At 39.0% G+C, this 15,696-nt stretch overlaps 1 protein-coding gene across 2 annotated transcripts in view; it reads left to right on the top strand.

Annotated features, from left to right (window-relative positions):
• Positions 1 to 9,552: 9,552 nt before the first annotated feature.
• The window catches only part of LOC136863205 (mitochondrial inner membrane protease ATP23 homolog), a 177,755-nt gene continuing 171,611 nt past the window's right edge, over positions 9,553 to 15,696 (top strand). For both annotated transcript variants that reach the window (XM_067139570.2, XM_067139571.2), the window contains exons 1-2: positions 9,553 to 9,671; positions 9,809 to 10,065. In XM_067139570.2, the coding sequence (XP_066995671.2) occupies positions 9,580 to 9,671; positions 9,809 to 10,065 (349 nt within the window). In that variant the 5' untranslated portion in view covers positions 9,553 to 9,579. The remainder of the gene's footprint in view (positions 9,672 to 9,808; positions 10,066 to 15,696) is intronic.

The raw sequence follows: 15,696 nt of genomic DNA, 5'->3' as shown, positions 1-15,696 counted from the left end.
TCATGACATACAGAAAAAATTAAAACTAACTATCTTTCTGATATTACATAAAAATTAAATTATGTATTATTGCATCTAATTTGTTTTCAATTCATGCTATGTGTGTGATGTAGTTTACGTGTTATAATAAATCATTACAAGTTAAATATCGTTAAAACTAACAATACATGTACTGTTTTCTATACCATGATATATCGTTGTAATTGTTCGTTGGTTTATATCATTGAGATCAGAATCGGAAAGTGCGTTAAGTCTATTTGGTAAAAACACTTTAAAATCCTCGCATGTACACAAAATTATCTTACCAAATCTAGTTGATATTCTTTGAAGTGAAATAACACTCAATTGATGATCAACAGGAAGATGGGAAAGTCTGCGTATTGGAATTCCAACGAAGCGACCGAAATTGTTAATTGCCTCCATTTTAAAATCATGTTTACAATTATTAGCCTATTGCAATATCAACAACGTGCGCTTGTTTTTTTATAAAAATGAATACATACCGCTTAAAGACAATAGAGATACGTGCGCCGACTTCTGCGATGAGGTTACAGAACTACCAAAAGCACTCTAACAGTGTACATCCTCGTACAGCGTTGTGACTTTGATAATGTGTGTCTTCTTTTTCACAAGTGGTGTTAACGCCTATAATAAAACAAACACATTTAAAAAATCGTGAAAAATAATATGTAATATTATATACAATTTATAAACAACTTACCTTTCAAGTAAAGGCAGAAATCAAGTCACAAGATTTATAGTTGAGACTGGTCAACAGATGAATATATTTATCATATAGATGAATTCACTGATGATGTTGGTGACTGTTTGTTTGGCTTGTGGCCTCCGGAGAGGCCTGTGAAGGTCCTTTGATTTGATGCCCGTAGGAGACCAGCGCGTCATGAATTGATGACGAAGACGACACATACATCCACTCCCCGTGTCAGGGGAATTAACCAATTATGGTTACATTCCGTACCCTGCCGGGAATCGAACTCTGGACCCCTGTGACCAAAGGCCAGCACGCTAACCATTTAGCCGTGGAGGCGGACTTGATGACGGTGATGATGATAGTGATCATTTTCTGAAAGAAGGAAAATCAATAAAATATAATATAATTCATTTATTTTCTCTGAATATATATTCTTTCACATACACATGCATCTGATTACTTTCAGGAAAGCTGTACTGGTTGTAAGCTGCTCTGCTGGACACAAGAGCGGGAGTATCGATCGCATCTATATATCCGTATTGTTCAACATTCATCTACCGTCATCATTTTTAAAACAGCGATGCACACACCGGATGTAGGGTTTTCACAGGTATTAAGTATGAACACTACTGTTGCCAGACATAAAATAGATTGACGGTTTTCTGTTTTCTTACAGCATAAAAGCTGTGACTGATCATTAAGTATGGATCTATCTGCTTTTTCTCCTACTGTTTACTTTTCAATGTACCGCATATATTTTCTTCCTATTCTGTAAATGTTAATTTGCGTTACTTGTGATTAATTACAGAATGACATAGCTAATGGGCAGCCACAAAAGAAAGAACGAGCTCTTATTGAAGAAGAGTTACACTTACGCAATATAGAAAATTCTAGAAAGCAGTTAAAGGATGCTGAAGAAGAGGATGAAAGAGATAAAACTCACGTAGCAATTTGCTTTGACCTACATCACCAGTCTTGACTTGCTCCAAAGTTTACTACTATCGACAGTTGTGGACTTACAACTTTTGTGTTCACGACCTAGGGACTGGAAATGCCAACATGCATATGTTGCATGAAGGCCAGGCTTCGAGAGGATGTGAAGAGATGTTATAATGTTTGTATACATTCGTCAAAACTCTCCAATCTACAGTTAAAAGAATCACAATGTTTAGTGACAATGAAGGGGCCAAAAGAAAAGTGGGTTTAGGTAAAGTTCTGGTAGTTTATATTACAAAACACACATATTGAACAAGTTGACCATATGTACCTCCTGTCTGGTCACTCGTACAATGATTGCGATAGAAAATATGGTGTAATCGAACGATGCCGAAGACGATCTAGCAATGGCATTTACGTAACCCAAGATTGGATGGATATCGTTGCAAAATCATCCAAATGATTTTTGGTTGCTTGTATGCAAGATGAAGATTTCCTCTCCGTGGAACCTCTCGAAGACTGTTATGTAAAATCGGACAAGGCTATCAGAAGAATGCAGTGGCTACGATTTTGCAAGTCTGACCCTTACACCTTTTTTATAAAACCACTTTCAATGAAGACATGATATTCTCAACGTACACAATGAAAACCAAGCCTGTGCCAGGAAGACCACCGGTTAGACGACCTGTGCTACTCGAGCTGCCATCGAAAAACTGCCATCCAGGTATCAAATGTAACAAGTTCAAGGATTTGCAAGAACTACTTCATTTCGTGCCACCGTGCCAAGCATTAAAACGTCAAACAGAGCAGCAAGGTGAAAGATTGGAGGGAGGTGAGGACGAAGATATCAACCAAGAAGCCTTGGAAGAAGAAGCAGACCATATTTTGGACAGCGACGCGGATGCATAATGCCACAATATAATGTAATCATACCTATTGTCTATTAAGACACAAGACCACGAGACCACAAAAACCTTCCTTTTTTATTAAAAATACTTTTTTTGAATCATACACCCTGGTTTTTTCCAAAAACAGGAATCCTTTTAGAAGCCATGGGGTACAAGCGCTACATGTTAACATTTGAGCGTTAACATAGACCTTACATTTTTTTCGATAGTTTGAAATTTTTCATATAATTTTATAATCCTCTAGAATCATACTACACACATTATGTGGTCATAACTGTTTTTGAAAATTTTGAAAAGGGTTTTAACTTTAAAGTCGTTTTCCTCAAAACTATAAAAAGGGCACTTGTACTCTTAGCTTATAAGCCTCTCATATACGGATTTCCTATTATTGTTAGGACTGATCATCGTGCCCTAACATTTATGTTGACGACCACTATGGCATCATACTGGTGTTTCAATGGACTTTTTCGTACCGCAGTTTAATCTCAAATTAGAGCACTGTTCTGGGAAAGGTAATTTGTTAACCGACTGTTTAAGTCGTAATCCCAACAATGAAACTGTGGAGATACATCAATTTGAACTGATATCTGAAGACCATGAATTTCTACGCAAGCTTAGTTATCTCAGGAAAGCTCAGAAGAAGGATCAGATATTAAGACCTATTATCGATTTTCTAGAAGACCAACTCACACCTGTTGACCCCGGATAAAGGAAGATGAGGAGAAAGGCTCAAAAATGTGCATACTTAATTGGAAATCTTCATTAGTTCTTGGACCCTGCAAAATAAAAATTAGAGGAACCACTCATTTGGCCCGTACACAGAATTACGGGACACGGCGGCATGGACAAAACAGTAGCCACTATTCAGGAATTTTTCACGTGGGAAGGACTAAGGATTTTTGTCAAGTATACTGTAAGAATATGCGATGTCTGCCAGAGAGAAAAAGCTAGCTCTCACCTACTGCAACAAAACAACAAATTCCCATTTCAATTATACCATATGAGCCTAGAAAATTGTACGTTATGGATATATTCGGCCAGATTCCGATGTCTAAAAGGGGCAACCGTCACATTGTAGTTACAATTGAAGTGTTTTCGAAATATGTCACCTTATACCCCATCCAAACGGCAAAAACAAAGTCAGTACTGCGAAGAATAAGCCTTGATATTATACCTCACATGGGTAAGCCTAATGCACTCTTAACGGACCCTGGGTCGCAATTTACTTCCACCGAATTTCAGCAGGCCATGGTTCAATCAAATATCAAACACGTTCTAAATTCTGTCAGACACCGTCCAGCAATCCAGCTGAGAGGGTTATGCGAGAGCTTCCAAATTTTGCCGTATCTTTTGCTGTGATGCTCATTGGAAATGGATAGTTGTGTTGCTTATTATAATGGGTTGTTCAAAGGGCACGATTCATGAAGCCACATCTCAACTTTCATCTGTGCTTCACTTCAGTGAACATCGTGTAGGACCGTGGGATAATATCATCCAATGACCATGGACCCTTAAGCCCACACATCAAGAAAACATAGAGCAGTCTGCAAAATCATTGAGAAACCACGCCGAGATATGCCAAAGAATGGTACAAGGTAAGAAATTCCATCGACCCTTAAGATTACATGATTACGTACTAGTTAAGAAACCCACTCGATCAGAACCCATTAATAAAGTTTGCGCTAAATTTACACCGTTATTTGTTGGGCCATACAAAATCATTAAAGCGTTCTGAAACAACTCCTATAAAATTCAGTGTCTGGATATATCATATGAAGCCGTCCACAATGTTACAGATTTAAAGGTATATCATCCACCTAAACAAGCAACAGATGTCCAAATAAACGTCATTGTTGAGAAAAAACTTCCACCGACGGAAAATATGAGGATCCTACCTACCACCATACGGCGACTAAAGTAAACATGCCCGAGGAGACATGCAAGCAATGCCAAGATTTACAGGCTAACCTAGTGGGAAAACTTCGATTGCTACGTGCCGCAGTCGAAGCTGACAATACTAGGCTTCACGCAGAACAAACTCAGCTATTAGAAGAAAGAAATAAAAATATCCGGGAACATTATTTCAGTGAATACATCAATGCTGTGATTTAATCTGCTGGGAGAGATGTACCCGTCAATTTAGTACGTAAATAAACATTTAATTGTGTGTTCTCTGCGGCTAGTATTATTTATTTCAGTGTTGGTGTAATGTTGAAAAATTTATTCAATACCGGGCTGGATACCATACAGAATGTGGTTTGACAAGTTAAGGTGAGGGCAAGGTATTGATTTTATGCTTGCCCATCGAACGATAGAAGATGTTGACCATGTGACAGCCTGGGAATTTTCAATGTTACTTCCGCTTGATTGCTGTGCACGTGTACGAACACATTTCAAGTCTAATAACTTCGAGAAGGATTTTCACCAATAAATGAATAATCGATAATCCAATAAGGAGTTCGGAATATGTCATACCTCCATATCAGGGGCTATATAAACTCGGGAAACTTATCGATCGCCCCTTATTACTGCAATTCTTCGAGCTCATAAGTTAAGTGTTGTCTTCGACGTACTGTAATTACTCAGCGGTTCTACCTTGAACCAACACTAAAATTTTTGTGTCAGTTTTAGTTTTCACCAACAACTTTAAGAAAGGAGAGGACCGGAGCAGTTATAGATCACCGTCCACTCGAGGAAGCTTCGTTTTGTTTCAAGAAGAGCTGCTTATTCTACATTAGAAATTGACTTTTCCGTCATCATGCCCTGCAAAAATGTAGGCACTTTCTAACGTGAGATGGATCACGTTAAGGACGATGTTCAACATGGGAACAGACTAGATAGCTCAACGGGATCGAGTTCCATCACAAATTTATGTACATTTATACTTTATTTTTCTGTCCATCTATGAAGAAATAGAAATGGTGGATGAAATTTAGTGCCGGGAGTGTCCGAGTACATGTGCAGCTTGCAGGTGCAGGTCTTTTGATTTGACTCTCGTAGGCGACCTGCGCGTCGTGATGAGGATGAAATGATGATGAAGACGACTTATACACCCAGCCCCGGTGCCAGCGAAATGAACCGATGATGGTTAAAATTCTCGACCCTACCGGGAATCGAAACCGGGACGCCCTGACCAAAGGCCAGCACGCTAACCATTTACCCATGGAGCGCACATCTATATAGAAAATAATACGATTCTCTTTACTTGATAGATATTTTCTAGTTGATTAGTGTAATTTGCAATATTTTCATAATTTCCCTTTTTTGTGGTCATGGTAGATTTAGAACATGTGAATGATGTGAATTGGATTCTATTAGAGTAGTTTGCTGTAGATTGTCTTCCGAGAACATTTCCGTTATCTACGAATTATTTAAACATATTACAGTATTTAAAAGTAATTAGCCTGTCGGATAAGTGAAAAATTGAATAATTATAATAATTTCAAACTTGTGAAACATTGTGGGACAGATTTTGAGTTGCGTCTCACTTAATGAACTTTAGATTGTGTTTCATCTAAATGCATCACTTTGCAATTACTGTATGCAGGATTGTGTCATCTAATTCAAAGATGAATTCAGATTGATGGTAGATTTAAAAAATCACTAATAATAATAATAATAATAATAATAATAATAATAATAATAATAATAATAATAATAATAATAATAATAATAATAATAATAATAATAATAATAATAATAATAATAATACATTTTGAGATCGGGTGAAACAAAAATATATTGGTCATGAGTGATAAATTATATTAAAAGATGATGTTCTTGTGGAATATTTAATGTGTGCTCTGTTGTTATAATAGGCCTGGAATATGCCTGTCCCGCGGGGTAAATGTTGAATTATTAGGAGCATGTGTCTTGGGTAACCGTGCGTTCTGTAATAAACTGGAGCACGTGTTGAGTTATATTCAAGAGTTTTAGGGATAATAATAATAATAATAATAATAATAATAATAATAATAATAATAATAATAATTTATCGACGCTCATGGACCACGTGTCCGATGACATTAGATCTTTAACCCAGGTGATGTGCGTGATTATTATCAACCAGTTCTTCTGACTGTATAATTTTGAATTTCAACAGTTCGACGTTCTAATGCTCAGATGATGTTCTTAAAAGTGATTGCTATGATTCAGTCACAAGTCACATATTTGTTGGACTTGTTAGTTTATATATTTTTCGAGAGAGTGAAAAGAGAAGGTCATCTGTCTACTCCATTCGACATGACGCTGTGATAATAATCACAAGATCAGTATAGCCTAAGCAAGCACCAGGAACAGACGTGCCATGGAGAGTGTGCCGGTTGAGAAGAGTGGAGTAAAGGGGGAGTAGACGCGTCAACCGGAGTGTGACGAGATTTGGAGCAGTTTAGGTTCTCTGTAGGAACATGGTAAGGAATAATAAAGAAGGGAACAACCAGATGAAAAGAAGGTGAAGTGGAGATAGTTCTGAAAGGGGAGTTGCTGTTGGTGGCAGCGGTGGTCACAGTGCTGTTGTTGATTGGGGGCACAGAAGTAAATCCAGGCCCTCAGAACTGTGGCAACATGAGCTGGTAGGACATCCGAGCTATAAGGAAGATAGTTAACGAATTAGTGGAGGAGCTCTGCCCGTTTGAACAGCTAAAATGGATATTACAGGAGCAAGTGAAGGAGCATGAAAAGACGCGTCAATGGATCTAGGAGAACATGAAGGAAACTAGAACAAAAATGGATAGTAGTGTCGGGGAATTTGTATCTCTAAGTGAGAAAATAAGAACTTTGGAAGAGGAGGTGAGGAACTTGAATCAAGAAGTAGCAGACGACAGTCAAGAACGTAGGAAAAAATAAATATTTATATACGGTGTAAAGGAAGAGAAGACAGAAGCTAAGGTGGACATTATTTATAAAGTGGTAGAAATTGTTCAACATGAAATGAAATCAACTTCAGCGAGGTTGACATAGACGATGTTGTTAGAGTAGGAACGCTGAGGGGGAGTAGATCAATAAAGGTGATGCTGGAAATATGCAGGATGATAAAATGTGGATTAAAAGGGACATAGGAAAATACAGCAATGAGAATGACAAGATTCTAAGGAAACATCTAGTGAGGGCAAGACTGCAAGTGTTGAGGGAGCATATCAGAGGCCAGATTCTGGCAGTGACCAATGGGAAAAGGACGCGGAGGTGGTCGGAGTCCAAACTAAAGGCAATGGATTAGGGTATGGGAGTGAGAGTGGAAGAAAGGTAGGTTGCATGATTCACTCGTATTTTCAGGTTCGTTTGTCGAATCCTTGTCCAATCCAATTACATACAACTGAGCTGTGACTTCAATTTGTATGTTCTTGTTCATGACTGAGCTTAAACCACGTTTCCCTTCGGGGTCGGATATGGGGTGAGATGAATCTGCCGTGGCGAGTTTTTATGACTGGATGCCCTTCCTGACGTCAACCTCATCGGAGTAATTGATGAAATGAATCACGTGATATATAATGCTAGGAAGGGAGAGGGTAAAACCTTGTGCCGGCACATAGCCTACTCCTGCCGAATAGCACAAATGGGTCTACTCAATGCTTAACGTCGCCATCCGACGGACTAATCACCATCAACAGCGTTACATGCCCCCACTCCATATGATTATTGTGGAGAGGTTGAAATTTAATCCAGGCTTTGGTCAAGCAATTTAGTGGTTATACCACCACCTCTCCTACCGTGCCGGCCAGCATTCTGATGGTGAAATTGTTTTCTACCAACGTTGTAAGACCGTTAGAGTTCAACGCCCTAACGATCATGGCCCACTAATAAGGTGATAATCGTGGGTGTCCTTTGAGTTTAGGTCAAAAGTATGTGAGTTTTAACTTGAAAAAGTTACATACAACTGAGCTGTGACTTCATTTGGTATGTTCTCTTTCAGCTTAAACCGTTACATCTATTCTCTCTAAAATACATCTTAGTAAGTTTGCACACATGGACATCTTTCGTAGGAATATACTGATTACCTCTATTCTCGAAATAAATAAATAAATGGATGATGATTTTCTAATAATAGTGTTTTATATCATTTATTTTACGTCCCACTAATTACTTTTACCGTTTTCGAAAACGCCGAGGTGCCGGACGGAATTTGATCTCGCAGGAGTTTTACGTGTCGGTAAATGTACCGACACGATGCTGACATATTTGATTACCGGTACCTTTAAATACTACGAAACTGAGCCAGGATCGAACCATCCTGAACCGCCTCAACCGTCTGGGCTACTTATTCCGGCTAAGGATTTTATTTTTTTACAACAGTTTCCTTACAAGTATCATGCTGTTGAGAATTGGCTAACATCTTTACCAGAAATCCAGAGATAATTATATTAAATAATATTCTGTGATAATAAACCTACAATCAAATTTCGACTGATGCAAGCTTACCAATCCTTCCACTCTAATTTTAACAGTAATTCTGGCATCCTTATAATATATCCTTAAAGATTAGGAGAGACCGAGACCACTGTTGTTCAGTTACTACCCCAAGCAAAACTAAAACTTAACTTGTAACCAAATATTATTGGATCCTATGTCGCACTTCATTACAAAGGTGTTAACGCCAACAATTATACACCGGAAGGAAGTGAATTAAACATCTTTAATCGTAAATTTATTTGCATTAATAAGTAGGCAAGAAAAGTGCATGAGCACAAGTACGCCACTTATACTGTTGTTTTCAAACTCCTATTCCTTCTTATTCTTTCTTCGTGTATAGAACAAACCACTCCCAAACACTACACGGATATTTATCATTTTGCCACGCAGTAGGTTTCCGAAAAATTAATCTGAAATGTAATAAAAGCAACATAAAACCCAACTGCACGTAACATTTTACCAGAACATGTACGTTTACAGTGAATGTATAGTGACGTAAGATGGCGGCGGCCGCAAGTTTCCGGTGTTTGCTGTCTATATACTAATATGTATAAATACACTGCCTGCTCGATCTGCATCCGATGGCAGTGATAAATACGTTTGTAGTCTACCTACTCTATGAAACCACGTGCATTTGTTTACAAAAGTAGCAAGAAGTTTAATCTGTTGATTGTGATTGTTGTACGCTGTTTTGTTAAAAATTTCGAAAGGTAATGCCATGCAAAATGAATAGAATTTAGATTTGTTAAATCAGTGGTATTTTAAATGCATGTCTTTATTATTTCCAAATATTTGGGAGAATTAGTCAACAAGCACTGAAAAATACTTGATCGTGTTATACTTACAGAAATAAAGCCATGGCTGATGATTCTAACAATACTCAAAAAGGTTTTGGTGAGGAAAATTCACGTAATGATTCCGACAGCCAACAAACCAGACCTGCTCCTCCATATGACGAAGATTCTTACGGGTATGGCCTTTTCCCTGAGAGGAGGGGAGAACCTTATAAGCCAAGCTGGAGTGGAGTGTTATTTCGAGGAGAAGGAAAGGAACAGTACGATAAAATACGATGTGAAAGGAATGTCTACTCATGTGTAAAGAACAGTGAGTGCACTTTATTATTTTGTTTTACCTCGTGTGCTTGAAATTGCATAGGTAGGTTATTTTTTTTTTTTTTTTTCCAAGGTATCATCATTCAGTGACTAAAATTTTGTCACATTTTACTCCTGTCAATTTTTGTTGTGTCATTCATTATTTCTGAATTTTATAGTTATTCGGCAATATATGCTTACACCTGCTACATGCTTTATGTGTTAATTCTTTGTTTGTAGATACCGGTAGCTTAACTTCTTAAATTGCTGCTTTAAACTTTCCCTCAGCATAATTTAATAGTAGATCAGTCACAATCTGGAAATAGATTTCACATAGCAAGTAGTCTTTCATGTGGAACAAAATATGCAGGCCTACTCTATTCTTGTATATTGTAAATATCCTTATTTTCAACCCTATATGAGAATAAGGAAACAAGACAAAGTGGTAGACATACGTATATATTGTATATGTCCTGCTTTTGTGGCGTATTGTAGTCCTGATCTGGGCTTGTGATTTTATGCTGATGGTTATGTAGGCCATATATTACCCATATGTTTGATATAATGGTAAAAGGGCATATTTTGGAAACATTGACAGGTGGTGCTTCCATACGTGGTGGGCAGATGTCGGGAGGAGAAAAAAAACATAAAAATGATGTGCAGCAATACCTTAAGTAGTAGAAAAGAAAGATCCTTCCTTTATGCTTGCCAGGGACCTACCATTCTGCCCCTAGAAGTATTCTTACTTATATAGAAGAATTAAAACCGAGACTGTGTAAATCAGCTGAATGCGACCATTTGCTGTTTTCCCATCGACTGGTCGAGGTTCATGTTGTGTTGCTATTCGCTGGTCAAGTTACGTATAGTCTCCGATAGAGCTCGCATCGTGTGCAAGTACAGGGCTGCCATCTTCAGCAAAAGTAAGGGAACCGTCGATTTGAAATTTGCCCAATGGTCTTGTCACTAGCCGGACCTGACCTTTCCAGACCAATAGTTTTGTCACTAGCTGGGTCCAACCAATCCAGACCAGTGGTGTTATAATGCATGATACTACAGGCTTAAGGGATGCTTCGAGGCTCTACCCTGGGACTTATGCCCCCAGACCCCATTTGCTTGATTCAGTCCAATGGTTTTTTCGCTAGCCAGACCTAACCAATCCAGACCAGTGGTTTTGTCACTCCCACCGGACCTAACCAATCCAGCCCATTGGTCTTGTCGCTAACAGTGCAGACCTTAGCGAGCCTGCTGAGTGTTATGTGACGTTATAAGGGTCACGCCATTTTGGATCTCTAACCTAACTTTCGCCCAACGGGTACGGAAGTTTTACCCATTGACAAAAGATAGGATGTGGACAGTTATTTACAGCAATTCATACATTACTATAGTTCATAAGCCAGTTACGAGTTGCATCGATGGACCAGGAGTGGAGTGTCCGATTCATGATCCCATGTTTGCTGGTTTTGCTCTTTTGATCTCAGCCGAAGTAGGTGCTTTTCAGTGAGTGTGAAGAAATCTTGCTCACTCTATCACAGCTTTTAATCACTCACTTTAAAGACCTATAGTGGTAGTTTGCATCTGCCTAACAAAATTAACTCGGCCTTTGGAATCATCCAGTAAAGTTCCACAGCAGAACAGGCATGTCAAAATTAGAAGCCTGTGACAACGTAACAAGATTCAACCCTATACAACAGATGATATTAGTCCTTCAAGGGGACCCATTTAGCCCCATTCTATTTACTGTGGCTTCAGCAGATGTGGTCAGCATAATACCAAAAAAAGTAAAGCTGGACTTGTATGTGGATGATATGGTGTTGGCCTCATGCAGCCAAGAAGATCTTTGGCAAGCCTTTAGTAAGCTTTCAGCAGAGTGACTGAATGGGCAGAAGGAAACAAATTATATCTCACTGAGGCTAAGACGGTGACTGTGAAAGGAATAAAATGTGGAGTTATTCACTTTAACCCTTAGAGTGCTCGACTCCCTGTAAAATTATAATACCAATATAAATGGTCCGTTATTGGACATTATAAATTTTCCAGCTAACTCATTCCTGGTTGCCAGCGTTTCGCCCTCGTGTGCTAGGTTGGGCTCATCAGTTGGTACGTAGCACACCTACCAAGACGCTGGCTAGTGCATATCGTGGAAGCCACTACGTAGGCTACTTGGAGCCACCGGCAGTGCCTATGCACTATGAGAGACTTTGTCTCTTCACCAAAAATAATGCCTGCTTGGCTATCAGATGATATAGATATTGATTCCCATAGGGAATATGAAATATTTGTCCCGAATGAGTAAATTTATAATACCAATATAAATGGTCCGTTATTGGACATTATAAATTTTCCAGCTAACTCATTCCTGGTTGCCAGCGTTTCGCCCTCGTGTGCTAGGTTGGGCTCATCAGTTGGGACTTAGCACACCTACCAAGACGCTGGCTACTGCATATCGTGGGGGCCACTGCGTAGGCTACTTGGAGCCACCGGCAGTGCCAATGCACTATGAGAGAGACTTTGTCTCTTCACCAAAAATTGATGCGGGCTTGGCTATCAGATGATACAGATGTTGATTCCCAAAGGGAATCTGAAATATTTGTCCCAAGGAGAATTTATAATGTCCAATAACGGACCATTTATATTGGTATTATAAATTTACTCATTAGGGACAAATATTTCAGATTCCCTATGGGAATCAACATCTACATCATCCCTCTAAAATTGTCGGGAGCATGATTGCGCTTTTCTTGCTAGTGCCTTAATAAACACTAATTGCTGAGCATTGTTTCATTGATGTATGGAAAAACTGGTTGTTGTAGGATAATAAAGGCACAGAATTTTCATTATTGCATGCAGATTGTCATTACGTTTGCTTGTTCGGGTTTTATCAATGCTTGAACTTGGTGTATGTTTTATGAAGTGTCGCTGAGTAGCTAGTGAAAATGGCAGCAAGGCATGATGCTGACTGTGATGTGTTCGCGAACGGTGACGAGTTAGTAGAGTATTTGAACACTTCACCCTTTAATAGAATTGATTCTGAGAATAATGACTCGGACAGTGACAGTAGTCAGGTTATGGCGGGAACCACGCGAGTAAGTGCTGCAAATATATCTGAGAGCTTGGAGGATTCCGAACTTAGTGATGGAGCACGAGGATAACGATGATGATGATTGCAAGAGACTATCTTCATTTTCCCGTATTGAAAGTGTCTTAAAGGAGAACAATAAAACTTTGATTTCCACCTATTCAGTACATTAGTCCGACTCGTTGGCTGAACGGTCAGCGTACTGGCCTTCGGTTCAGACGGTCCCGGGTTCGATTCCCGGCCGGGTCGGGGAATTTAACCTTAATTGGTTAATTTCAGTGGAACGGGGGCTGGGTGTATGTGTTGTCTTCACCATCATTTCATCCTAATCACGACGCGCAGGTCGCCTACGGGAGTCAAATAGAAAGACCTGCACCTGGCGATCCGAACCCTTCCTGGGATATCCCGGCACTGAAAGCCATACAACATTTCATTTTCAATACATTAAATTAAATGTATTAAATGTATTGAATAGGTGGAAATCAAGGTTTTTTTTGTTCTCCTTCGATGATGATGGTGATAGTAGTAAAGCTCCCCAAAGACCTGTGTTTCGAGAGGTTTTCATAGAAAGTGACACTTGTTATCACCCTGCACCTGACTACATGGAAAATCCAGGTCCAAAGCATGTCCCACCTTGCAACGCGAAACGTATTTCGTATTTTTATCTCTTCTTCACTCAGGCTCTGTGGCAGCTAATGGTGACAGAAACTAATAGATGTGCTACTCAATTCTTGAGGTCAGCACAACAATTGAAGCCGAATTCCTGCATAAGCAATGGCGGCCTGTTACTCTAAAGGAAATTAAAGGTTATATCACTGTATTGTTAGAGATGGGAATTACATACAGACTGACAATAACATCATACTGGAACACTGATTCTTTAGTCATGTTATCAAGGAACAGATTCCAGCTAATACTGAAATTCTTCCCCGTTGTGAATGGTGATTAATTGTTTCCACCAGGCCATGAGAAATATGACCCATGTGCTCGCTTCAGTCTTCTTGTGGACACACGAACAATTTGTTCAGACAACATTACACTCCCTGTCAACGCTTTAGCATAGACGAGTCACTTGTTGGAACAAAATGTCATTCCTCTTTGTTGCACTATCTTCCAAACAAAAAACATCACAAATGGGGGATAAAATTAAGTTCATGATCTTCGGAAGACCTTCTATAATGGATAACTCACTTCCATTGGTTCACCGATAACATTTAACCCTTACAGAGCAGCTCATTCAGCACATAGCCCTGCAGATGTTAACAAACTTGTTAAGCTCTTTTCGACTGATTCAGGACTCACTCCTAATAATATTCGCAAGGTAATCACAACTGTTTTATTGCAACTCAATATCACATTATTGTTCGGGTTTCTTCTGCTACCGCGGAGCAAAGAGCGATGTCGATAGGTAAAATATACGGCGAAACAGGAAGGATATCTCTTCAGAACTGAAAGGTAAATTACTATTGGTGAAGTTAGGTGCTTTGGAAAAGACGAGGTCGTGCTAGCTGGCTACCGGGAAAAAATCTAAAAATAATCTTGTCTACGCATTCCATGCCGATAGCAAAACTACCGCTAAACCAAGAAAGAACAGACCTCCTAAGGAGGTAACAAAACCAACAATTATACACCAGTACAACGAATTTATAGCGGGTGTTGATGGTTCGGAAATGATGCTATACACTTACCTAGATGAGCACCGGACACTCAAGTTTTGGAAGAGGGTTGTCTTTTCAATTTTTGCGAGAATAGTGCTGAATGCATATATTATCTATAAGGAAAACTCCTTTACCAAGGAGAAGACAAGGTTAAAATTTACATCTTCCATTATTCTAGAACTCGAAAATGAGTGGATCTCAGAAAAGAGCCTCTTATCTCCAGCACAACATCCTATAGATCCAAGTCCTCCTGAAGTGCTATTGGAATAACTTCCGGGACCTAACGTAGAACGATGTGTATTAAGAAAGGTGGTGGACCAGTAAAGAGATCCCATTTACAGTGCGTAAAATGCAAACAGAGGCTCCACCCATTATGCTTGGGGGTCCACAAGTGTTAAAAGTGGTAGTGACTGAAAAAGTGTAAGTACGTACATGATTTTCTTGTAGATAGTGTTAAATAAATCCAATAAATACTAGGCAGAATATCCCAGGTTTTTTCTTTTTTACATCTAACTGCGAGCTAGTACACATCATAAGATATCCTGACACATCATTCTACGTATCTACGTATTTCATGTAACTTTTGTAGGTCTGAAATTGGAAAATATAATTGCTCCATGGTAATTTCACAGGAAAAAAATTTCTCTTCCCCAAATGTGACCTTAGTTGGTATTATTTGCTATCAGTATCAATACAGTAAAACTTTCTGAGCAATTTGGTACAATTATCTGAATTTAGAATTTGGAGAATTATGGTTCATCTTGTTCGGCCTTGCAATTTGGTCATAAAGGGGGTGGCATTCTTAACATACCCACTGTAAATTGCTGTGGCACTAAGAGGGTTAAAGGCAGACCTGTCTTATACTCCAGTTATCTAGGGGTCATGTTCGCTACTTGACACCAGGGAACGT

The sequence above is a fragment of the Anabrus simplex genome, chromosome 2 (assembly GCF_040414725.1).
Source record: "Anabrus simplex isolate iqAnaSimp1 chromosome 2, ASM4041472v1, whole genome shotgun sequence".
Lineage (NCBI taxonomy): Eukaryota > Metazoa > Arthropoda > Insecta > Orthoptera > Tettigoniidae > Anabrus > Anabrus simplex.
Note: the sequence above shows the minus strand (reverse complement) of the source record. Positions and strands in the feature narration are given on the sequence as shown.